Source organism: Linepithema humile, chromosome 5, assembly GCF_040581485.1.
Source record: "Linepithema humile isolate Giens D197 chromosome 5, Lhum_UNIL_v1.0, whole genome shotgun sequence".
NCBI lineage: Eukaryota > Metazoa > Arthropoda > Insecta > Hymenoptera > Formicidae > Linepithema > Linepithema humile.
In genome coordinates, this window is record NC_090132.1 from 25,616,801 (window position 1) to 25,644,044 (window position 27,244).

The 27,244-nt window shown below is 35.4% G+C and overlaps 1 protein-coding gene across 3 annotated transcripts; it reads right to left on the reverse strand.

Annotated features, from left to right (window-relative positions):
* Positions 1 to 49: 49 nt before the first annotated feature.
* Positions 50 to 26,888, reverse strand: Lasp (LIM and SH3 domain protein Lasp). Of its 3 annotated transcripts, none has more exons than XM_012371896.2 (6): positions 26,347 to 26,888; positions 15,944 to 16,038; positions 4,872 to 5,143; positions 3,720 to 3,923; positions 2,608 to 2,786; positions 50 to 2,440 (listed from the first exon to the last, which is right to left on the reverse strand). In XM_012371896.2, the coding sequence occupies exons 1-6, from the start codon at positions 26,413 to 26,415 to the stop codon at positions 2,261 to 2,263; spliced, it is 999 nt and encodes a 332-aa protein (XP_012227319.1). In that variant the 5' UTR covers positions 26,416 to 26,888; the 3' UTR covers positions 50 to 2,260. The 3 variants fall into 3 exon arrangements, with proteins under 3 accessions (XP_012227319.1, XP_012227318.1, XP_012227320.1); XM_012371895.2 differs by having other exon boundaries at positions 3,720 to 3,947; XM_012371897.2 differs by lacking the exon at positions 3,720 to 3,923.
* Between the last annotated feature and the right edge of the window lie 356 nt (positions 26,889 to 27,244).

A 27,244-nucleotide genomic window follows, 5' to 3' on the forward strand; every position in this document is an offset into this window, starting at 1 on the left:
GAACAGGGATTTCGTGTATCGGTAGAGTTATCAATAATGAACTACAAGATTTACATAACATACATATTCATTATTTATGATTTGATACGATAATATAATATTATCTGTCTAAACACAACGCTAACATATATTTCTGTATGTTGTAATTAAAATTTGAAATTCTCTTATCAGCGAACTAATAATTACAAACGTGCTGCATAACATGTTTCCAAAAATATTCATTCTCTTCGCTTATAAACGATGTCAAACGACGTCACGTGTAGCTCGCAAACAACGAATTATTTATTATCTTTACACGTTTCGTTAATTTGCAGTATCATCGGACGTCGTTTCACAGTATAATCCGCCTATTCAGGTAAATGCAATATGGATACGTTTCTGAGGAACCAGTTGAATGTCAATTTAAAAATGCAATGACAAGTACGATAAGGCACTGAAAAGCACCCCGTAATGACAACACGACACTCTATTAGCAATCGATTTACCCTAAGATTATCCGACATGCGATCATGTCTACATATTACAGAAAAAACGACCGAATTCGAACAAGTTATTTAAAGAGATTGGTTGTCGTGCTGGCCAATGTGGCTAGTACTGCGCTTTTGAATTTTGCAAAAGGTGCTCGACATCGGGATGCGCTAAATATACCGTTAATATACTTTTAATTAAAAATGTTCGAGTTATTTGGTAACCTCAGAGTTGCCAAATGATAACTTATGTCAACAAATACACGTAAATGTAATTTTGGAGCGAAATGCGAAGCATACAAGTGGATCATACGAAATAAAACTTAAAAGCTACGCAGTAAATATTGGTTAATTGTTGTTAATTAATTGAAGACCAGTAACGGTATATAACGATTATTTTCATGCTTTGTAGTTAGAAAGAAAGGCAAGTGTCAGCATCTTTTGCGTCAAAAACATTATGTTTCCCAATAGTTTTATTCATTTTATTTTTGCAATTAATTTTGTAAATTATAACTCAGGTTACATTAACACGGCACTGTTGCATTATAAAAATTTGTTCCTATTTCTTTAAATATGCTATTCTGATGCTCTTTCACTCGGTCTTATTGTGATAAAGAAATTGATACCACTAGTAATTAACAGCCTATATATGTATATATATATATGTGTATATATATATATGTATGTATGTATGTATGTATGTATGTATGTATGTATGTATGTATGTATGTATGTATGTATGTATGTATGTATATATATATATGTATATATATATATAAATATATATAAGAATGTATATATAAGGCACGTTGTATTGTTTTCTTTTGACTAAAAATGTGAGGGAAGATTTGTTGCCATCAAGAGAAAAGAAAAAGAGATTAGATATCATGATTAAAATAGTATTTTGAAGATCTTTGAAAAAGTAAGAGAATCAGAACGGACAATATTATAAAAACAAGTAGAATGTAGTGTTATAAATGCAAAATAATCAGAAAAAACCTGACTAATCGTAATATATTAGTCAGAATTTATAACAAGTAACATAAAATTCTCATCATTGTAAAAAGAATGATTAACAGAAAACCCATAAAGAACCTTTGAATTAAATAAAATTATTGTATTTTCTTGATTTCTATATTTTAGCTATGTAATTTTAATTGGTTAAAAGAATAAGAAAATATTAAAACAAAGAAATAATGTTTGAGAAGTTTATAAAAAATAATAACAAAGAAAGTAATGTTTCACAAGAAAGTGAAAAAAATTACAAGAAAAATTTGTTAGACTTGCTTCTTCCCAATTTGTGTCAAAACACGCATCACCTCATAAGCTGTCAGAATTTTAATTATTATCGGCACAATTTATCGCAATTATGTAGTTTGGTCCCATCATGGAATTCTAGCATATAAAACTATGTTCGACATTCGAGCGTACTCGCGTTAACTTGGATATTTACGAAGCACGAAGCCCCCGTGCATTTGTAAAGCAGACCTTAAAAATTATAATTTTCAAATTTATCTCTCTATTATCGGCAAATAGTTTGCGAGTAAAATATTCGATTTTATGAAAATTCTGTACGAAACTTGTTATCTAAAATGTCTGATTTTCTAAGATGATTCGCCGTTTCGATCAAAGGAATAACAAGAGCCGCAAGTAGAAGCGTTAATCTCGAGTATTATATCGCGAATTTTTTACTTTATGCCGTCTCTCCCTTCAGCAGTACGCTCCGTTTGAGCGCTGTGATCGAAGCGGCGATAATCAACGGTTAGCGAATGAAAGCTCGACCTGAAAAATGTTTAAATCTGTGCCGGTTCGACATAATTAGCAGGTAGCATGCCATGTCGCCCCGTACGTTGCACCAATCCAGTCATCCAACCCTCGTCGACGGCCGTGCAATTGACAATCAAATCGCCGTCGCAGAAGCTTACTTCATCGAGATCTTGCGCTTCGTAGTCATACATCGCTCTGTACACTCTCTGCAAAAATAAAATATTTTTATAAAAAGAAAAAAAAATAAAACATTTGCTTTATTTAAGACACATCGAATTCTGTTTACACAGTAGTCTTTTGTAGTTCGTAATTTTCAATATTCAAATAAAATATAATGATCAGCAATATCAGTAAACAGTAATTAAAAATTTACCCCAACGTTGGAGGATGGTGGTGGAGGTTGATGCTGCTGTTGATGCTGAATTTGATGTTGAGGTTGATGCTGAGAGACGTGATTATTGTTCGTGTTGGCTGGCGTTAACGATCCATAATATTCGTTCACTGGATCAATATCAGCGACCGAACCGATTTTTCGTGTCGGTGGATTCGTCACTGCAATGTATTTTTATGTATAATATGCAGATAATTTTCTACATTTACACATGCTACTAAATGCTTAATTCGTTTCATTGTTAATTAACGGAAATATTTTTAGATCCGCCGCAGAAGCTTTAGTGACGAATAAACACGGAAGCAGAAAGAAGAACGTTGAACAGAAGCGATTACACTTTCTACTTTCCCAACAAGGCAAACATGTCGTAACAATTAATTCCAGTGCAAATTGCTTCGCTGATGAATCGCGTGAGATGCAGGTACAATGATGCAAATATAAAAAGAGCGTTTAAATCTGACAAGCAATAATAGAACTTTAGGCGACATCACAATTTAAGGCCGCAATAATACTGGGGATACAATAGAAGTAGCTGAACATTGTCTAAGTCATCGTGAAGAGTAATTCAAGAGTAAGCCCAATCTACTCAATCTAATTATGCGGGTTCCATCCCGCATGATCGTAACATGGTCATAAAATGCGAATAAGTCATCGCAATAGAAAACGCTTCATTAAAATCCCCCCTTCGTTAAATTTTCGCAAATCTCTATTACTGATATTCAATACACCTAATATACAATTATCTCTCTGCGGACATAGCCGAAAGAAATTAAATCTCAAATATCAATCAATTAATTAAATGTGACTAATAATATAAAAATCAAAACATAAAAAATAATAGCGTTACGTATTAAATATAAATACAAATTATGTTCATCTGTTGCTTGCAAGATATTTGTTCAATAAACGATCATTATGATATTCTTTTATGTAATTAAACATTATTTATGACGTTAATAAACATTATTCGCGTTCTTCTAAATCAATGTTATTAATGGTACAATTAAACTAAATTATAATAAGAAAGTATAGCGTAGTCATGCAACGTCCACAGCGAAAAGTTGCAGTGATTGCAATCGCGAAGGTAAACGCACCTGGTCCCTTGTCGCTCGTATAAATGACAGTAGTAGCAGCTTGCCTTGCGGAATAGGGACTCGGCCTCGCTTCGCTAAGGGGATCGTAATCGGCGATCCTACCTGGTGTCCTCTGTACCGGCGAATTCGCCGTTCTTGCAGGCGGCGGATTGGCGTTTATACTCGATGCAGGGGCGATCGTGCCGTCTGTGTACTCTACGTACTCTATATCAACAAAGCACAGAGAAGCTAGCGATACGATTAATGAGAAGCGAGGCGAACACTCCGCCCACCACGAACGTGTAGCGAATACTGGATTATGAATTGTGGATATTGAAATGACACAAAACGTTGTTATCCTTCGTCCATCCGAATTTTACACTGTTTGGTGAATTGAACAATATGAAAAAACTCTGTTATTAATTATATTTAGTAAATTGATGATTACGTAAATATCGCTCTGTAAATAATTATTTATTAATAATTTAAAAAATTATTATTCATATATGTGATATTAAACCCATGAATTTGTAGTGTGCGTGTGAAACTCGCGTATTATTCCGTGGAAACTCATTAATTATTCAAAGTTCTGGCTTTATTTCTAATAGTTCTAAAGTTCCTGACAGATAAGATAAATAAATCTGGTCGTAAATCAAAGAATATGGCTTAAGACAAACTGGAACACCAGGCTGTGTCTCAATTTATCTTCCGATTTTTGATCATTTTTTGTCAGATTTTAAAAACTTTAGAATTTAACTCTTTAAGTTTTTAACTCTCAATGATTAATGAGTTTCCACGAAATAATACGCCAGCTTCACACACACAAATTTGTACGATTATTAATAGCGAATAATTAGATAATTTATTAATGAATAGATTGTGAAACACATTGATGTACAAAAAAAGATACTCCCAGTTGTTACAAAAAAATTACATTTTGATCAAAATATTTCCCCCAACAGATTTTGTGATAGGAAGCTTACGATTTTTTTACGACAGCATTATGATTACAGTTTACGCCTAATGAATTTTTGCTATGAAATAATAGAACTCATGTGATACGTAATGCGTGGTGATTATATTTATCATCATTTGAATATATAAGATATAACTGAAGAAGTACGATATTGTAGCAACAAACCCGATCGAAGAAAAAATGTAGAAACCACTTACCTATTTGTTCGCCATTTTCTCCGGTCATTGTCCTCTTTTGCTCCATAATTGCCTTCTTCTCAAGCTCACCGTGATAGGCGACATTCGAGATAATCTTACTGTTCTGCTTGATTCTGAGAGTCTCCGGATCGTCTGCCACCTGCGTAAACTTCCCCTTCGCTTTCTCAAACTCGGCATGATACTTCACGTTACTCTGTATCTTCGTGTTCTCCGCGATACGCTTCAGCTCCGGTGTCTCCGCCATCGTGGTGGCTTTGGCTTTTGGTATGTGTCTGCAATGAGAAAGTAAAACATCATCGTCAATTGTTATAGTCACGAGGAATTCTTTATTTTAAATTAAAGCAGATTTGTTTGGCAGAAGTATTCCGGAATTAAATTTTTGTCAAATAAATTCAAAGACGTCTCGAGTTTAAAATGCAAATTCTTCATTTTCAGAACACCCGGTACGTCTTGTTTCAGGCGAGAATTTCAGTGTCGTATTTCTTTCTCCTTACCGAGAATATCTCGTATATATGAGCCTCTCACATTATTTTACATAGATTCCCCCGGGCAGCCTCCTCCACAAAGGAAACATGGAAGTTCGCTGAATAATGCAAGTTCCGAGTGAGTGACAAGCGGTCAACGACGTCACTGTTATCGTGAGCATCCTTTGTGCAGTACATCGATTATAACGGGCGCGAAGAGGAGAGCAAAATAAAGCGAACTTATGTTCCTCGACGTGGAGATTACGCAGCGGAATTCGAAAAATTCGTACATGATACGCACAGTGAGTTAATAACTGGTACAAGTGATAATATTTGTATTCCTGCTATCAACGTTACTCCACGCAGCAGCGTTATCTGCAGCAGCGTAGCAGAAATTCGAGTTTCTTCCAGACATTAGATGCGTGGAATTTATATGCGAACGATCTGAAAGGCCTTGCAAGAACTCTTTCAGTTTCGTCTCCCTAACTTAATTTCTATTTAACAAAAATTTCAATCTTAATCTATTTTTAGTATAAAGTATGAGCTGGAATATATCAGCTTGCACTTGATAACGTCATACAAAGTTATAGACACAGTCGTATTTTTTTTAATCGCATTGTTCAGACATTATATTTTTTTAAATACAATTAAAAGACTACAAAGCGCGTTTAATCGTGAGAAGATGTACAGTGAGTCACAAAATTATTCGCTCAGTCGAGAATGCAACAAAGATGAATGAAATAATGAGACGACAAAGGACTTTTTGAAATTTTTTTATTTGGAAATACATAATTTACAGTTCAATATAACAGAATCGTAAAAAAAATTTGAAACATTGTGGTTTATAATTACAGAAAAACAGGTCATAACAATTCTTTACACGTTTTCACGTCATAAAATTATTCGCTTATTTTGTAGAAATTATTATTTTAATAAAATTAATACTTAGTGGGATACCCTTTTTGTTTTATAACTTCGGCAAGTCTTTTTGGCATCAATCCTACTATTTTTTTTAAATAATCGCTGTCTATTTTTTGCCATTCCTCTTGTAATCTATTTTGCAACTCAGTTTTGCTTGTAATAGAATGTTTGCGTATTTTAATATCTAACATATTCCACACCATCTCTATTAGATTCAAGTCGAAGGACTGAGATGGAGTTTTCAATATTTTTGGACAATTATACAACAACCATTCCTGTCTAATCTAGATGGATGCTTAGGATCGTTGTCCTGATAAAAGTGGAAATTGTTTGGGATCCCCGTCTCCTGAGCACTTTGCTTCAAATTCTTTTTCAAAATGTCTAAATATATTATCTTCCATCATTCTGTCCATCGTTCCTGTAATAATGTGTAGTTTTCCAACACCTTGATAACTGATGCACCCTCAAACCATTACATGACCGCCTCTGTGTTTAATTGTACTACACAGGTTCTTGGGATTCAACTCCGCGTTTGATTTTCTCCAAACTTTTCGATGGCCGCCGGAGCCCCAAATATTAAATTTGCTTTCATCGCAAAATATAACATTATGCCAAAATTCCGGAGGCTTTGAAATAAATTTTGTAGCAAATTCTATTCTTTTTTTCCTATTAAGTTCACTTACGTAAGGTTTTCTTCTAACTACACGACTGTTGTACCCGTTATTCCGTAGTACTCTTCGAATTATTTCGTGAAACTTCTTTTTTAGAGAAATTTTGAAAAAGTGAGTATTCGGGAGCACTTATCTTCGGATTTTCTTTAACTTTTCTAACTACGAAACGCTGTTTTGTTTTCTATTCGCCCTTCTTCTTCGTATCGTTTAATAACGTATCGCACCGTCGAATAACTTTTGCAAACAATACTTCCAATTTCTCTTAAAGATTTACCATTTTTCCAATAAAAAATAATTAATTTCCTAATTTCTAGATTTGTTTCTTTGCTTTTTCTGCCCATGATAATGAATTATTGAAACGAGAAGTTATAAATGGAAATGGTTATAATGAAATGCTTACTGAATGCTTTTCTATGTTATACTGACTATCTTAAGCAACAATCAGAAACAAATGCCCATCGAAGTTTGTAGATTGCATTTGTTTTAGCCGGTTCGTAGCGTAAGCGAATAATTTTGTGACGTGAAAACATGTAAAGAATTGTTATGACCTGTTTTTCTGTAATTATAAACCACAATGTTTCAAATTTTTTTACGATTCTGTTATATTGAACTGTAAATTATGTATTTCCAAATAAAAAAATTTCAAAAAGTCCTTTGTTGTCTCATTATTTTATTCATTTTTGTTGCATTCTCGACTGAGCGAATAATTTTGTGACTCACTGTACATTTTTTAATACATCACTCTTAAGGATTATATATGTACACAGAATGTTGAGCACATTGCAATTACAAGAACTTATTAATTAAGCGCGTAAAAAGTGATGCTGAAACCGCCGCGCAATTAACATACTGCGGCGAATTAAGCGTGCATTTAAGCCAGCTATTTTAAGCGGCGCGAGCGCACGATGAAAACGAGCGGATAATTAGTACCGCACGCGTAAAGCGCTTTTCTTTGCTATACGTGATGCGAATTAGAATAGGAAAATCATATTAATCGACCGATAACCAGGTGAGCCGAGTGAAATTCGATAGAAACTTTCTGCCCGGCAAGTCGACCGATTTAATCACGGTGCAGCTAACTATCCAGTACACTTATCGAGATAGAAATCGGCGCGTATAAACACGTAATCATATGCATACGCCTGTGGTAAATGACACGCGTGAGAATGCATTTCGATGGCGATGCGTGAACGTGTCGACAGTATCGTGTCGCGACCTGCGTTAAAAAATGTTGCTGTTTGCGCAACTGCGGAAACACTTTGCATTGTATTAAATAGGAAATCTGGTACATTGAACCTGTTACTCGCTGCTACTTTCCACTATGCTTCACGTTCTGAATATATTATAATATATAAGAAGTACATTTACCCTTCGTGGAAACCCATTTCTAAATTAAAATTCTCGTTTTTTATTCGTGTAATCAAAAAACACTAATTTATCGTCACAAGTTAAATTAAAGCGCAAAAATAACTTTTTCGAAAATCAATTATCCCAACAACAGTAATAAATTCGTCTTTTCTTTTTTATGCTAATCATAATCAGCTTTGTATTCGCGCATGAGATAATCATCGAAAGTAAATTGTGTACAGCGACTTGAAATGAATGAGTATAGCAGGATAAGATAAGTAACTCTGTCTCGCGCGAGATGTAATCGAGATTTGTGTCACGACTTCGTTTCCCATATACGGTTGCCTGCGCGTTGTCTCGCTCGGTAATTGTGCCACGCGATTACACAATACGCCGGTGCACCATGCACGAATAATAGACGCACATTCTGCCTCTCTTTGTGTCCGGACGAGATGAGGGATCGCGCGCGATATTCATTGTTCCACGCGCGACGAGGAAAAAATTATCTCATCGACCGATGCGCATTTGAATTCCTCGAATTCAGCGTGGAAAAAGAGAGCCGCTAAAAATAAACGTTGGGAATGGCTGCGAACGAAGAAAATTGGAAAACAATGCGTTCTGCGTCTTCTCATGCGAAATTGTTACGCGTTTCTAATGGTTGTATTGTGGATATAGTTAATAACATAATGAGCAGATGGAAGAGATAACAAGAATGTACTACGTAAATATTTTAGTTAGTATTTTGCAGATATAAGTAACTCATGATTCAACACACAGTTGTTCAGATAGCTAAATATTAGCAGTATGGGCAGATTGACAGCAAACTTAATAATCAAATATTGTCAACCTGTCAATATCGCTAGCATTTTGCTTAATAGCAAATAAAAAATCTTAAAAACATATACAATATAATTGCATAATTACTTTGTAAATTCCTGTTCGGAAACAAATTCATTAGGAACTATATCGACCGGTTGCAGTGCAATATGCAACGAAGTATGATTCATCGAATCATTTAACTGCATATACATGTATGTGCGTAGCGCGATGACTAATCTTTTAATAAATGCTTATCTACCTATTAGAAGTATGATATATGCCTGTAATAATCTCTTTAATTAAACTTTACTTGCGCATTTAACGTATACTTCAGACGGAAATTGTAAGTTTTATGCAGATGTAATGAATACGATTCAAATAAAATAACATAAAATATTTTATCTAAATGTCAATTTCAAATGATTAAACCACTTGTGAAATTATAATACATCTAATGCGTAATATGAAAATTCTTTTCTTTAAGAAAAAAATCATAATTTTATTTTGGCCGGATTTAACGTAATATGCATATGTGATAATAATATACTTCTATAACTCTCAAATATAATTTTTATACGCAAATTTGTAATTAATGCTTATCGGCAACATTATAGATAATAATTTTCTGCACATATGGCATAGTAGTATGAACTTCGTTTGCGCGCACGGTAGAACATGTTTCACATTATTCAGCAAAGCTTCTTCGGATTACCTGCTTACACGCCATACTACATGCTTGATTTATCGAATTACTACGAACATATACATACGTGAGTGCAGCCAATGCACCGAAGCAGATAACATCTGTCGCACCTGCTTATCACACCGGTCGAATAACAGTAGTATCGATGAATTATGGTTAATGAATATAACATCGCTTGATAAGCAAATAACTAAATACATTAAATAGTTACATTAACAATCAAGTTTGAAGATCGGTATTTTCTGACCTGATAACATAACTGATAAATTTAATTAATACTTTTGTACAAAGTTAATAAATTTGCAGGATTACAAATTTAAAACGATTTATTTAATAATAATATCACAATCAAAAATATTTTATTTTCGTATTTCAATTATCTCAATTTAAGGAAATCTAAGAATCCGCATATCTATACACATCATACATCTACGACCTTTAAAGTTAATAATAATATTTTTCAATATGAGTAAGAGTCGGATAAATGACGGCATAATGTCGGCGGAAACCGCAGTGCGCATTTCTCGTGAGAGCGATTACGTACAATATTACATTGATGCACACAATGTCCGTAAAGTCTGGCGCAACGACTTGCCGCAGGAGAAATTTCTCAGGGCGGGTCTATTGGATTCCGTTACTGCGGTTAAGTCTCGGATGGCTTCGGAACTTGCTGCTCGTCAATCCTGCCGACGACAAAGCGAAGCCATACCTCTTGTCCGCATTCTAGAAATTCTCGTGAAGGCCGAGACAAATACGCATAAAAATTCCCGGAAAAAAGATTCGTTCCATATTGTTTAAAAATCGTGAAATTTATCACAATTACTTTACAATTAATATATTTTATTAGGATATAAAAATATTTTTTAAAAAATTGTAATTTTTTTACATAAAATAAATTAAAACATATTAAAATAATTATAATTTGTATGTTTCTAGTAAAAAATTGAAACATGGATTAAGCTAAGATTAAGGTTAACCAACGTTAATGAAACTGAACCTACTTGTGATTTATTATACAATCGTGTTTATTCGATTAAGAAATGTCACGTAAATCGTAATCAGTAATTGCTGTGATTTAATTAACTGTAGAAAATTTAACGCTTCTCATAAATAGGCACACTAATTTTCTGCGTTTGCCTTAGGCGTCTTGCTTGCAAATCTTAGCCTTTCAAATAAGAATATTATTTTCTCAACAGTAATTTATATCTCATGAAAGTTCTTATTCTCAAGAAAGAAGCAACGTACTTTTCAGAATATCATTTTCAATACAACAATAAAATTGAATACTTAGAATCTACTCGGCAAGCAAAATGTTAGCAATATTGACAGATTGACAGCAAATTTGATATCAATTAACTGTTAATCTGTCAAGAAACAGATTTTCTGCTTTCGAAACTATCTTGTAAAATATATCGATGCTCGCTTTCTACGACTTTTAGTAAACAAAAAGGCATATATTTAAAGAAATCAAGTTACTCTCTCTTTCTGACGTAATAATGCGAATCTCATATAAGTAATTTATGCGCGGCATTATGCACTCGCTTTCGATATCGCGCTGGAAACTCGTACGCGTCGCTCGATCATTCCGACTCGTTATGTGCAAATCGCGCGTTGTATTACGCAGGAGAGACAAATGCCGGATGCGAACGCCAGCGATTTACTTTTAATCGTAGATTTTCAACGCAAACGATTACGGCTTCGCACAGTGTGTACGTTGCAACGCGCTTATAAAATTTCAAATGCCCGCACGCGAGTGCAATGGTATTGGGGTCCAGAGGTGGGTGCATTGTGGGACAAGGTCGGTTCATCGTATCCGCGCAGACGGGCCACGGTAGGCTGGGCACCCCTTTACGACTAGCTGTTAAATTGTTCGAAGCTAAAAGTGCGGCCTGACAGGCGGCGGCGTTTCCTGTTCCATCTGCGCGCTGCGCGTCGAGACGAGCGATTCCCAAATGCAAATTGGCATGAGCGCGTTTACCCATTGCATTACTTAACCACTTTCATAAATTCGCCCAAGTATAGTCGCGTTTGAACCAGACTGAAATAAATAATATGCAACAAAAAGGAATGCAATTACATTTACATAAGAATTTTAAATGCTATTAAGAACGAATAGATTTCAATAAAAAAATCTTGCAATTTGTAGTTAGCAGTCTTAAAAAATTCCCGATCAAGCTAAATCGCTTTAAAAACCGGAATGCGAAATGAAATAAAAATCTTATCGGCTTCCTTTGAAACACGTCATTAATATAGGCAACAAATTTTTTGCGATATTCCGGGATAAATCCGGCGCAGCGTGAATGAAGGAAAATATTATCAATCTGTCGTCGAATATAAGCGCGAATTGCCGTGAGACGCAAGAGTGCGTCTCACATAGAAAAGATCGTCGTGGAGGGAAGTGAGTCATTCACGATGAACCGATGACGATAGCACTGATGATATCATTCGTGCGAGTTTATTAAAATTTGGAAGAAAGGCGTGTTTCGTAGCTGCGTAGCAAGCATAGCGTGCCAAGATAACATGCGATTTGAAAGAGAGAAGAAAAGCTTAAAATAAAAAAGAACGCTTGGCAACAGAGTTTTTAAAAGGTCACGCTGTATCGTAGTATTTCTCAACTTTTTTTATGAATTTGTCATTCGTACTTTCAATATTAATTGAATACAAACTGCTTATATATTTTTTTTAATTTTTTACACGAGAATTACGCATCTTAAAAAATAAGCTTACATAAAAATTCTATTTTATGTATAGCGATATGCTAAACTGAAATCATCGTGTAAGGAGGAAACGCGAATGTTGGAGTGAGGAAAGACGAGCTGAAAAAAGGTGCATGACCGAGAGATTCACACATGTTCTCTTTCGTTATCCGGTAGAGTGCTTAATCTGACGTATGTATATGTGTAATGCGTCGACGCGCGTATATACATATGTGGCAAGAGCCTGAGAGAACTCGGAACACGTGTTCAGTTAATTGTAACATTATATCTGTAAGAAGTAACTTTACTTAACTCGTGAGGCTCCCTCTTCGAGGCTCCTTTTCGATAATCTCTGATAAGCAAGCGAGTTTAGTCTCAAATAATGCCTTAAGTGCATCCGTAACAAATCGCTTAATGTGGAAACGCAAAGTGGAAGATAAAAAACAATAATGTACGTAATTGTCGTTTAAAAAATTCAATAGTATCGCTAAATTATATTACCGTAATAATTACGATTGTTGAAATGATGATTAAGATAAAAGCAGTTTCCGAAACATTATTTTTGAGTTTAATTTTTTAAATATTCTATATACAGTTTATTAAAGGCAAATTTAATTTTAAAAGCTCACGCTGTATCGTAGTATTTCTCAACTTTTTTAATGAATTTGTCATTCGTACTTTCAATATTAATTGAATACAATCTGCTTATATTTTTTTTTTTATTTTTTACGCGAGAATTACGCATCTTAAAAAATAAGCTTACATAAAAATTCTATTTTATGTATAGCGATATGCTAAATTGAAATCATCGTGTCATATTTTACAACATATTTTACAATATTCAATCATTATTGTTCACACATTTAGCGAAATATTACGAAAAATGAATAAACAATAACTGTGTGGTGCATATCAAGAAAATGGAGAGACAAAAATAATGTACAAATTAAAATTGGTCCACATTGAAATAAAATAATAAGCAAAAGAGATAAAATTATAGCGTAAGGGATAAAAGAGAAGGCGGGCAGACGAACGAATGAATTTCACATGTGAGATGTTCTGCTTTGCCTACTCAGTACTTCCTCTGAAGCATTGCTGACACATACATGTCGCTATCGCGAAATACGAAATTCTCCTGATGAGATGTTATTCCTCTCACGTCATTGGCTTTCTGCATATTGTGCCTATTTCTTTTGATTAATTTCAAGAACCGCAAATAACCTCAGGCGGAAAATAAATATGCCTTTACAAGTAAGCAACTTTCTGAGCAATAAAATACAATGCGAGATGCTTAAAAGAAGATATCAATAGCTCGAAGTAATGAAAGCTCGTAACGTAAACCTAAACGTGATTTATAGTGATTTATATTTTGTACAACAAATTGTACACACACAATCCTGTAGATTTAATGCATATAATTCTGTTCCTAAGAACAACTTATTCAAACATGTAACATAACATTGTTAACGACAAGCGGTGTGGCACTTTGTAGTATTCAAATAGATTTAAAATATATTGATATCCTGCTCCTTTTAATGTGTATCAATCTTATATTTATTAATATTTCCCCATCTGTAGATTAAACTCATAATTTTTCTTTGCATGTTTGAATAACACTTTTTCACAGAAAAAAGGATCGAAGAATCGCAAGCAAATTGTTTATCATTACATATATTACGCGTAATGTAAACAAAAAAAAAAAGAATCCTGAGTACATGAGAAAAGAGAAATGCAGATTCGTATCGCAACTCTGAGATTTCGTCATCGCAATACACAACGGAATGTACAAGTCACGGGCGTATCTCTCGTAGCATACTGATATGAGGAGATGACACGCAGCAGGATGCCGGGCTCTAAGTTAGCATATCATCTTTTAAAAATCGAAAGTTACATCAACACTATTCTACTTGCATCCGCATAATTCCTGTTTTATAATTTTTGCAAATTTATTTCATAACAAACAATAAGAAAAGCCATTCTATTAACGGAAAACAAAAACCTCAAACATGCCAATAATATTATTTACAAAATGTGAAATGTTAGGAGGTTATCGCAGGAAAGCGTTGAAAACTCTACACGCTTCCCCTCGGCTCTCCTATTGCTTAAAAGATAAAAGCAATTAATATTCGTCAAGAGAGTCTTCAAAATTAACCATAATGCTGAGTCAATTTTGCTGTCATTTGACGATTCTAATTATTTCCAAATGGTTTAAAGTATTAAAAAGCCACTATACTACATAATTTCCATACATTTTTTTCTTTATAGATTTGATGAGCGCATAATTAGTAATTATATAATCTTTTTTATTGAATTGTGCTCAAAGTGAGAGGGCTAGTTAGGCAGACGTTCTTTAACAAGTAAAGAGACAATTAAAATATTGTCAAGAAGTTTTCGATTTGTCGTTTCGTATTTTGTGTTAAACACTTTGTATAAAACAATAGTTAAAGAAAATGTTACACGTCGGCTATTCAGACGGCGGACAAAGAATATACATGCCATCGCTTTCTAGTTCATTCAATTCATTCATTTGAATGAAAGCGCATTTAATTTGCGAGTCATCACTGCAAAACATCACTGTAGGGAAATTCTACTCTTAGAAAATGACATTCATTCCGCGCAATAGAAGTAAAAAAGAATCACGCTTGGGTGAGATCCGGAGCAGAGCGTCGACTTATGCAGAGCATTACGCTACCGGCGACGTGCGAAAGGACGCGTGCGCATTTAAAAAGATCCTCTCGAAGGACGACAGCTATACATTATCCCGAGACTATAGGACCGCTCTCTCGCTTTCGCTGCGTCGACACGCCTGGTATGCATGGTAACTATCAGAGATTCGAGCGAGAGAGCGAGCGAGTGAGCGGGCTTATTCTCTGCCTTCATACTCCTCTCTCGAGCGCAAATTCTCTGCCTGTTGTTTACCGGATATTAAACGCCGCGTTATTATCCGACGTATGCATGCGGACGCGTTGAGCGGAGGAGCATGCTGGGCGCGTGCGATGTCATTAGCATCGTTAATATCAATGGCTCTTTTCTCATGAATGTCAAGCCAACTGGCGAGAGAATCGAACTGCGCGTTTGTGGATCTTGAACAAACACACAAGGCGTCAATTCTGCACCGAGCAACACGAAAAAGATACTCCTGACAAGAAGAAAAATGTATTCTTATTATGCGATATTATTCCTCTTTGTCTCTCTACTTTTTTTTTTAGGATAATAGCTCTCGGCAAATGTTAAGTTACCGTGACTAACGTGGTTACGTAAAGCAATTTGTTATACGACAAAAACGGCAAGCTCAGTTTGGCTGGCAATGCCGACAGCGATTTTCACGGGTCACCTTTCATTCTGCGATAAAGTGGAACGCGGATTTCGTCAGAGAGACGAGAGGCACACGATCACACGTGGGAGAGAGAAAAGATCACACAAGTGCAAAGATGTATGATATTTTACTTACGCTTCGCAGTACGGCTGTTTGTTGAAACCCTTGTATGTGCGCATATTCAGGGTCATACTGCAACCCTGACACTTGAAACATTGTTTGTGCCATATCTGTAACAAGGAAAGATCCACTATTAGCATTCCAGATGGATTTGTCAATCTCACATAAATAAAAAACAAAGTGAAACGAACGGAGAATCCGAAAAATAAATCATGTGACACGGTTATTTAATTTAAGCAACACGTAATCCGCATTGTATGAGTCACGATCCGATATCATACCATATGTAGCATGTTTCATCATTAAAGTTTTCAGCGATTATGTTGACGAATGTTGCAAACATTTCTATAAATATTAAATATTGTTCTTTAACCGTGAAACTTTAGTTCGATGCGCTAAAAATATACTTCGATTAATATCGCTAAAAATGTAAGAAGACAAAAATCAATTATTCGATAAAATTATAAATTCTCCTAATAATTCCGCGCCAGATAGATAAGAGAAGATCTTAGTGATCTTTTTCTCATATATTCTTAGATATCATAAATGAAATCACTCTACAAATCACTATCAACGATCTCCTTTGTACTTCGTTTCACGAAATAATCACGTGCCAATAATTGTATACCTCAACTTCTCTCGCAGAGTTAACTATAAGAAGTCGACAACAAATACGATCGTTTAATATCCAAGATAAGATCCTCCAGACGGCTAATGAGATTAAAAGTGCACTTATTATAACCTTCTTCTCTCCTTCCTGTCGCAAGGACGAAGAGGCTAAGCGGCATTTAGTTAGATCTCGAACCGGCTGTCACAATCAACCCTGCACTACGTTATACTCGATTTGTCATTGACAAATAGAGTACGTGACATTCGTGTTACACTTGTAACGAGCATTGACCAAATATGTCTGCCGCAATCTAGCAGCTGTGCGTAATCATTCTGCCATAATCTTTCTCACGAACTATGTTAAGATGTTCCGAACGAGAATAGTGAAGCGTTATTACGAAGTTTACGGTAAGATTGGATTGCTAATACCAGTTTGCCTAACGTTCTTGCACCGCAATTTAACTCTGCATTTATGCTCTATAATAATCTTTCTAACAAGTAAAATATCAAACGTCGAATGACAGATGCGATAAATTACACTTTATTTAGTAATTAATATTGTAAGTTGTTCGTAATAATAATTACGAAATATATACTGATCATTTTTCTTTTTTTAATATGTAAAATAGTAAATTCTTGCTTGCGGATATTACATATTTTAATTCTTCGTAAAATTTTTGATAATTATATTTTAATATGTTTGTCAATAATTTATTATTGTAACTATTTTCTGTTATTTTAAATAATATATTAGAAAAATCATATATTAAATCTAATATTTTATTATACTTGTAAATTCTATGAAATTTCCTCGATATTTTTAATCACAATATTATTTTATCACAATATTAATCGTTTGCGAAATAAAAAAGTTCCCGATGGTTGAAGTTACGGTTACACTTCTAATTGTGAAAAGTTTAGACTTGAGCTGATATAAAGCTGTATTGTTATAAAGAGATAAAATTAAGACGATTGCTGCAGATGTATGGGTTGTTAGAGATTCTCTGGAATAATAAGCTTTGTTTTAACTGGACAAAGCACATGTACAGCTTGATTCATCGCAGTCACATATTAAGCTAATCCGTACAATCGAAGGTCATCGCAGTCGTCTCGAGATCCCCGACAATCGGCAAGGCCGTTCTCAGGAATCGACAAAGGTTACAGATCGCGAGAAAACGTAATCACTGACAATCTGATCTTGATAGTCTCGGAATATGTGACTCATTACATAAAATGAGTCAATTTCGCAACTTCCTTATTACGCTCCATGTTGGAGAACGGCAGAAATAGCAACCTTCGAACTGTTAGATATCGTTTTGCGTAATAGCGATAAATTACTGCTCAATGCAACAAAAATACGGATAATATTAAAAAAAGGTTTCGAAGTCACTTTACGCTCATTAGTTGCTTTTCCACTCATTTTACAATCGCTAGCCCGCGATTTTCTCATAGAACTTCCTTCGTTGCAAAATAACATTGAAGACAGGAAGTTGAAAGGCACGGCACAACGTGCTTTAATGATTCTTTCAAAAGCCACTTATGTTAGAAAATAATTGTGGGGACAAAATAAAGCGGATCTCTAAAGCAATCTTGTGAGGCTAAATTTTGCATCGATAACAAAAAGTTTCATAATATTCTATTCGCGCTCTCGTAGCAAATGGTTTATTGCGAAAATTTCACAAGCAACCAGTTAGTTGCTGCGTAGAGCCATGACTGTTTCAGAACAAAGCCAGATTATTTATAATGTTTTAAATTTATATCAATATACAAGTTAATAAATTATACAATTTACTTCGCATGATTTAAAATTTTCGTGCCGTTATTGACAATCGCCATGGATATATGGATTGTGCTTATTATCGTTATCAAATAAATCAAAGAAAATTTCTAGATCTGTCGAAAGATCGGAACTACCGAAAACGTTTGACTGCCTAATCGTAACTGCCTTTTCAAGTTTTGAAAAGTTATCTTAAAGAAGAGAAAAACATGATCGTTTACTGACAAAATATGTAAAAGTAGAATAATTATTTTTTAAATAATCTCAATTGGCCAGTAATTACGCGATAACTTGAGCATTTATCTTATCTTTAAAAAGACGTAAGACAGAGATGACAAACAAACGTCACTCCGCCGCGACGTTACAACATCAAAACATCGTAAAGAAAAAGTTTCATCGAATAACTGAAACTTGCTCTTAATTCCGCGAAATGTAGGCGAAACGGAGAGAAAGAGAATGATCGTATTAAATAAAACATCGTCTACGGAATTTCTTTTTCAAAGCGCGGCACGTTTCGGCTTCTAGACGGCGGCGGATCAGGTCGCCGATGTCAATTCACGGGACGATGCCGGAATGCGGCTGCCAATGAATGCAACGGTACCTTATTTGTATCGTGGGACTATTATTAATCACGGACACGACATTGTCCTCCGCTTTCGATTCGCAAAAAATATATTGCACAAACGACGTTTCAGACGATACAACCGTTCTCTTTTTCTGTGACGTTTTACGGAATTAAGAACAAAAGTTTCACTGTTCGATGAAATTATTTTCTTCACGATGTTTTGATCTTGTAATATACTGACATGGTTAAAGTCACGTTTGTGTGTATTGTGTTTCTCGCCTTTATTTATCTTACATAATTGCTACAAGAAGCACGTATATTGTATTGTTGGATTCGATTGAAACATCGATCATTTTACCTGCTCACAATTAGAAATTGATTTCACGTTTTACTGCCGCATTCGTGTTTGGTATGTTGCAATTAGGATTTATATGTTCAAAAAAAGTTATAAAGACGCCAAAACTAATGACTCAAGAAAAAAACGAATAAACGCAAAGATAAAAGATATTTATAGGAAATTTAAAGCGCGTTTCAGAAACACATAAATAATTGTTATGAATCTGCCATATTGTTAGTATTTTGCTGGAAGTGCTCTTTAAATTTTCTATAAAAATCAAATTTACTGTCAATTTACCAACATTTGACTATCTAATTCTTCTTGTTCTTAGAGAACTAGAAGTATATAAATCTTTTTAAAATCTTGTTTTTAATTTATAAGATTATAATATATATAAAGCAGTCTGATAATGCAGTTTCGATAAGAAATCTGTACAAAGAAAATAATCGTAGGTTTTCTTGACCAAATACTTTCACCCGATTTCGGAATGCTTTTCGTCCGTATGCAAGGCTCTTGTTTCGCAAGTTATCGTATTTATAGTCGCTGTATGTAAGTACAGTGTCCTGGATTAAGAAGAGAGCGGTCTGCATACGGCAAAACCTGCTCGACGATACGCTGGAATATGACCTTAATTATGCGCTTAGGTGAAAAGCGATTTAATATTTCGATAAGGAAATCGCAGGAAAACTCGAAATTTCAATAATGATTGCGCTCTTTAACGCCTGCATATTTTTCCACCGTTGACGCTTTGCGAGTTACATCTTGATGATTTTTTGGCGCCACACAAATTTCGGTACTAATTAAGAATAGAACACACTATAATTGCATAAATAATTTGTTTTGAAAAAAATATCTATTTTATTATTTTCATAATAAACATTCGAGACTCTATTTTCCTGGTGCTTTAAGAAATTGACGAGCTGTTAAAATTTGTCATAGAGAATTTAAAGAAGAAGACATAATATCAACAGTACGAAAAAATACATTTTCGCTTAAAAGCCGAGGAAGAACAGCGCTTAAACCAACACTGTTATCGAAAGTGAAAGTTCGGCCAGTGAATTGTCGAGGTAAGTGGCGGTTGGTGGAACAATGACAACCGGGTGATTTCGTGTAACTTTCTTAACAAGCTAAATATTGAACGTATTATACGGCAGAGGCTCGAATACAAATTATACCTAATTTAATTATTGCTCAAAGAGGAAATAAAATCGACTTATGACATTTTGTATTACGCAATCTAATGCAAAGATATAATTATTTGCACTCTATCTCTCAAACGCACACTCTCACTCACGCCACCTAACCAGGTCCTCAATGCAAAGATATAAAGGGAGATATTAAGCAATTAAATATGATCTCGAGTATCTATGTCTTATCTGCTCTTGTCTGATTAAAATTTAAGTATCACTGCATTAGTTATCGCGCGCGTGTATTAATAAAACCGCACTATTGCTGGATTGTGCCGTGTTCTCTGCTTATTAATACGATTCTTGATAAAACGTACGTCACAACATTAAAATACATTAAAATTGATTTATAAACGTGTTAATAGCAAAAAAACTTGTTAATCTAAGAATAGTCTCGTTTTTTTCCGCTCGTTTAAGAAATCACGTACATAATCGTTATATTCACGCCTTCGCAATTGACGATGAGAAACAACCGGATGCCGCACCGCATCGTTGGCATAGCAGGAATATTTAATGACTGACGACCAACGGATCCAGAAAAACGAGAAATCAGGCCGTTTAATCGAATTGCGGTTAATAGAACGTAAAGAGCATTCCAAATAAATCGAGAACCAAAAGTTTAGCCGCGATAAATTTCACGAATAATCCAGAATATGTTTTAATATCACCTCGATAATTAATGAAGCAGTGATAATGATCTTGTTCGCATATAAAAAATAAGTACAAAGGAATGTGAGAATTTCAACGTACATCGAGATAAATAAAAATCAATTCTATCGAAATAACAGTAAACATGTTGACCATAAAATAATGTTTGCTCTGCCGTGAATTATTCGAATCGGTGAATTTCTCGAATGACAGAGAAGCAACAGGTTGGAATCGATTCCCACCTGTTGTGACCGCGCGAGCGAAACCCACGCAGGGTAAGCCTCAGATCGGAATTCGTTTGCAGTTTCGCTGCAGGTCAACTGCTATATATATACATATCGCACATACAAATCGAAATTAATACCGTCGTCTTGCACTTGCCGATAAAAATTATTCCGCTTTTGGAAACTATTAAAAATTTATTAATAACAAAATCAATTAGCTTATAGAATTTATATAAAAATTATTGTTACAATATACGACGAAATTGACGTTTAATTATATAATTAATATTTTCAAGAAGTAATTAATATTTCAGAATTTTTTAAAATAACAATTGCAGTGTATAAATGTATTGCAATGAAAAAATATTAATTTATAATCAACATAAATATATTGAAAAATACTGAAATTGCTGAGCTTCTAATCAGATCGAAAGGATCTTTAAGAAAATAATAATGAAACTCGTCCAAAACATCGAGACATAAATTCAAAACTACGCCCGAAATAATGACAGCTATTTACGATAAAAAAATGTGTTGCCAATATACAAGAGACAAGAGAAGAGGCTGAAAAACAGACAAGTAACCGCTCTTCACTAATAGAACGTAGATTAATCGTCATGTTACTGATTTTTGTGTGTGTGTGCGTGCATGTGTAAGTTAGAACATGGGTAGAATGCGGGTTGCATAACGCGAGATAAGAAAAGAAATAAACAAGATGCCTAGTAAATTTAAGCATCCCCAAGCATTAATATCTTTGCTCATTTGACATCCAACATAACTCTTTACTGCTTGTACTGTTTTGCTACAATTTTCACACGTATTTTGCTGCACTGCTATCATTTGTAATAATTACGAAAACGTTTGCACAAAGATAAATTAATGAAAGCAACGCGTGTAATTATATCTGCTGTGCGTAAATTATTTAAAAATTGCCCCTTATACACAACAGTGAAAGTAAAATCTTGAATTAATGTGTGTTTAAAAGATTCCAGAAACACGCGGCATTGAAGCTATACAGACTTTTCGTCCAAGAATAAAAGTTCGGTCGGAAAGGTCATTCTAACTGCGATGGGCAGGCGTTCGACTATTAGAAAGTAACGCACGCAAAGGGAGAGAAAGAAGCCAAAAGACACCACTGGTTTATCGCGAGTTTTCATAAAAGTTTCCTCGCCTCGCCCGACGAGGAAGAGACCGGCTAACTACGAACATTTTCCTTTATTAAACCCTTCACCTTAATTATCTCTCGTGTACGCTTTAACTCGTGCGCCTGTTACGTTATGGGTCCCATCTCAATTCCTTCTCATATCGCGCCATACTCCTATTTCTTTCTTTTCTCTTTCCTCCGTTTATCCAAGTGAACGGGAAAGAGATGCAGTTGCAACCGCAATTTCACGAGACATAGAGAACGCGCGGTGGGAACAGGCGTAAGCTCGGGTGTAAACAACGATCTACACGCGAAGTACGTAAAACCGCTTCACAAGTAATCTAACGAGAAAAAAGGTAATCGCTACTTTCAGTTTGTCTTAAAATTTAAATCGAGTAATTTGTGTATTTAATAATATGCAACGAAATTGTTGAATGAGAAAATATTTATTCCAAATTGCTACACTAGATATTAAAAAATATTCGAATAATTTGTTTAGAATTTAAAAAATTTTATAACACAAAATCTGGTGAACGTTATGAAATCTGATTGACTAAAATTAATTGATATTTCTTAGAATATCTTTCTTTTTCATGAAATAAGCTTCACGTTGCGGTGCAAGATTTCCTTTTGTTCCCTTTGTGGGAGGCGCCAAAAACGGATGCGTGCGCGATAAATACACGCGGCGCAGGAGAGGATTTAGAAAAAACCAACGTAGCGATCATGCGGCCCGATACATCCAAATTTAGAATGCTGACTTCCTCTATCTCCTCTCGAACGCCCGAAACTCGTTCTCGTGGCGCGGAATACCGCCCACGTGATTTAAACCCCGTTAACTCGCCTGGTGGGTTTTATTAACCCTCTAATAGCGAGCGGTGTAACTGAGATACGTCTCAAACATCACCTACGCGGTTACTTTTAACTCTTATCTTATTAATACGATACTTATTAATAAGTCTTATTAATAAGTATCTTATTAATAAGTCTCTCACCGTAGTCGCGGAATAAAATGACAAAATTGTATAAATTATTCACTGCCCAAGACTTCATTTAGAGCAGATATAAAAAAATATAAAAATAATTTACTGACTAGAATAAGGATACAAAAATATACCCGCGGATTAAATGGATAATAAAAATAATAGCAAACCGATTATCTTAAATAAAGACAGACGCACAGCTCCAAAATTCGTGCGTACAGCTTCGCTTCCGAGTTTATTTCTGATAAAACAAAGTAAATAAATCTTTGGTGCAAAGTCTGTATTTATGGCAGGAAAATTCGGCGTAAAAATGACTAAAGGGAAGAGACTCCTCTCCTCCCTTGCTCTGCGAGAGACCGTTCAGTATCGGTCATTCAACGTAAGGATAAACGAGACGAGGAATATCGCAGCGGAATGGAACGGAGGACGACTCGGTGAGCGGAACTAAACGAGAACGGTACATCCTGTAATCTATCGCAAAAAAACTTTTAGTCCGCTACATAATAAGTCAACTGCTTCAACAACAACCGTAAAAAACCAGCTACTGATTAAAGATCTAATTCTGAATAAATAATTCTTTTCTATCATAATTGAAACAAATTTTTCATACAGCCTTTTTAAGACCATCGTTTGTTCAGCTTCTTTTTTAATTTACAAAAACATATTTAATCAAAATTTACTTTTATGTATACAATAATTAATTGACTCTAAAAAATTTTGTTAACAATACAATTTAATTTAAAACCCTTCATAATGACGTGGATAAAAATGAAAAAAAGCTGCAAAATTGTCATAAATTTGCGACATAGTTTCTGTGAAAAACTAATATTATACTTTTTTATCTGTATAAGCGTGTATTTAAATAATAAATTTAAATAAACTGAAGTATTAATATCGCAAGATTGAAATAATGCAATCGGATGTTTAATTTAAAACTTCGGAGGAGTGAAGTCGAATAAATTGGCACAGCAAATGATAGTAAATGAGAACTGCACGCATGATCTTTCGTTAAAAACACTTAGCACGACCCACAAGGATCCGCGCAGAATTCGCTCTGTTCAGAATAGTTTCGAACAAAATGCGACTCATAAATCCGGCATTTCAAGGTTTTTCCTCGACTAAAGCGGAAGTTGGCACATACAGTGAATGAAGTAAAAGAGCGCTCGCCACATTCCACATGAATGGTGAATGGTTAAAACGAAATAAATTTCAACGGGAGTTATCTTGAATGGAGTCAGAAGAGTCTACACAACGAGTTGAACGAGAATGCATATCCTGCCATCTTATTGCTCAAAATGCAGCCGACGCGCGAATACATAAAACTTGTTTCAACAGATATAAACTGAACTATCGTTGGTGTAGTACGTAAGTAACGTCGACCTTCTTTAACTGGTATTCGCGGAATGTCGTTTCTCGCGTTGCACAATATACGACTTCAGAAAAAAAGCAAATAAATAAAATAAATAAGTGAATAAATAATGTGCTTCATTTTATGCATTTTATGCTGATATTTTTTTTATTATTTTTTTTTGAGATTGCTGTCTCTTCCTGTCATAATTTATTTTTTTTTTATTAGGAAAATATAATAAAAAGTAAAATTCTTAATAAATATTTTTTAATTATAAATATTAAACTTGTCATGTTCTCAATTTGTAGATACGAGTTATAACGCTGACTGAGCTGGTGTAAAAGCCACTCTATGTGCAGCAACTTGCAGTCAAACCATTGCAATCGGTACGCGAACGGTACATCCTGCATGCTCTCCCACTCCATTCCTCTCTGTCTCTCGAAAAATCCTCATACCCGTTCCATACACCATAAATAGAATTATATTCAATTATAATGATCGGAAGAGAGAAAATTATACGAGGAAAATCTCCGTAAACAATAGATTCCTATATTATTATAAGTTAAAAAATGTATCTTTAATAAAAATGTAATTTGATATTTATTCAAGCATTTATCTGGTTCAAAGATCAAATCTATTTTTCGGTAAATCCCATTAAATGTTCTAAAGTTTTTAAAATTTAACATTATTCTTTAGAAAATTCTATCATTATTATTTTGATCGAGACACTTTATAAATGAGACCAATAAAGCAAATAAACATCGTGAAAATAGAATCATTGGAACTGGAATCAATTCTCAAGTCAGTCGATGTGCGTGCGACAGGATCGAATGGGACATCCTGCGTCATCTTCTGACCTTTACCTCTTTAAATTCTCTTTATTTACCGTGACTAAAAATAAACTCGCCGTTAGCCGCATCCACGTAGCACAATAAATAATCAACACAAAGATCCAGCTAATTCTATTTGGTGTGTATTATTTCTCTTTATATTTTTAAATATTGTGTGAAATAAATAACAGCAAATTTATTTGAATGCACTAGTCTGACAATTTTCAATACGCACTAGTCGTATAATCATTCATATCATATCGTGCCGTGTCTCATCTTTGTGACAGTGTCGGGGACCTTATCAGCGTAGCCTTTGTACGTCAAACTCGCGAGAACGGCACGGCGTAATAAGTAGACGACTTTTTTTTAGACTCGACTCGTAACGTCAATAAAAATTAAACGTAGTGCATTTTACGACTACGTGTTCGTTCGCGTGGCGTCGCAGCGCAACAAGTAGACGGCTGGCTCCCTTCGAAGCTAGCATGGAGCGACGTTACACACGCGTGCATCACGCACGCACGCACGCACGCACGCATGCACGCATGCATGCACGATGGAGAGAGACCGTCGATTGGCATGAAGGCCGCTGGGCCGAGCCCTACTCAATGGAGCCGAACGGGAACAGAACATCTCTCCCGCGATGACCCGTTCCCTCGCTCCTTCTCACTTTTTTTTTTATGAAAAGCGCCTCCTTCGAAGTTCAGACTCGAGAATTCGAATTCCGTTCGAGTGCGACGGACAAAGGGGGATCGAAAGGGAGTTTACGTACCTTGTCGAGGCATTTGAGCTCCTCGATCGGATAGACCGTCTTCTCGCAGCGAGCGCACGTCTTGCTCATCTTTCTCTCCTCTTCTTCTCCGGCTGCGTCTTGCCACACTCTCTTTCTTTCTCTCGCCGTGTATTCACTACCACTCGCGCACTTCAGCTGCTCCTCCGCGAGTATACGCGCGGAACACACTCGTCTCGTATATTCCGGTTTCTCGGTCCCGAGACACTGAGCAGCATGCACGCCCGCACGCACGTATGTAGGCACAACGGAGACGACGAGTCGGTATTGCACGTGCGTGATGCATACACACTAACGACACATCCAACCGGCTGTTGCCGCTGCTGCCGCCGCTGGATAACTAACTGCCTCGAACTGCCTGCGACGATCGCTGGGTGCCTGCGCCCCAGCCTCGCGACAATCCGGCGGGAAAAACACGTCAGCCGTACTTTCCGATTGACTGTTGACGGTGATTTTCACACACACCGTTCGTGTCTCACTCCTGCGTCACCCCGCGCTCTTGCTATTCCTTTTTCCTTGTGCGAGACTCGCGAAAACACAACGTAGAAACTCTTAAACTGCACGAGCTCCAGCCGCACTGTCCTCTTGTCCTCGCCTAGCCACAAAAAAGCCGTCGAGTGACAGCGATGGTGGGCAGTACTGCGCTAGTCAATGCAATGACCCGACGTGCACCATGAACGCAGTATCACGTGGTACAATTCGGATGCGTGACTACCATCATTCGGCAAATATCTAGAAACATAAATAAATTTTACAATTAAAAACAATTTTCTACTTTTTGTAATATTATTTTAAATGTACGATTTATTGTACTGTTATGACCGACTGAAACTGTCAAAGCATTGATAACATAGCGACTACACTAAACTGCAGATGATAA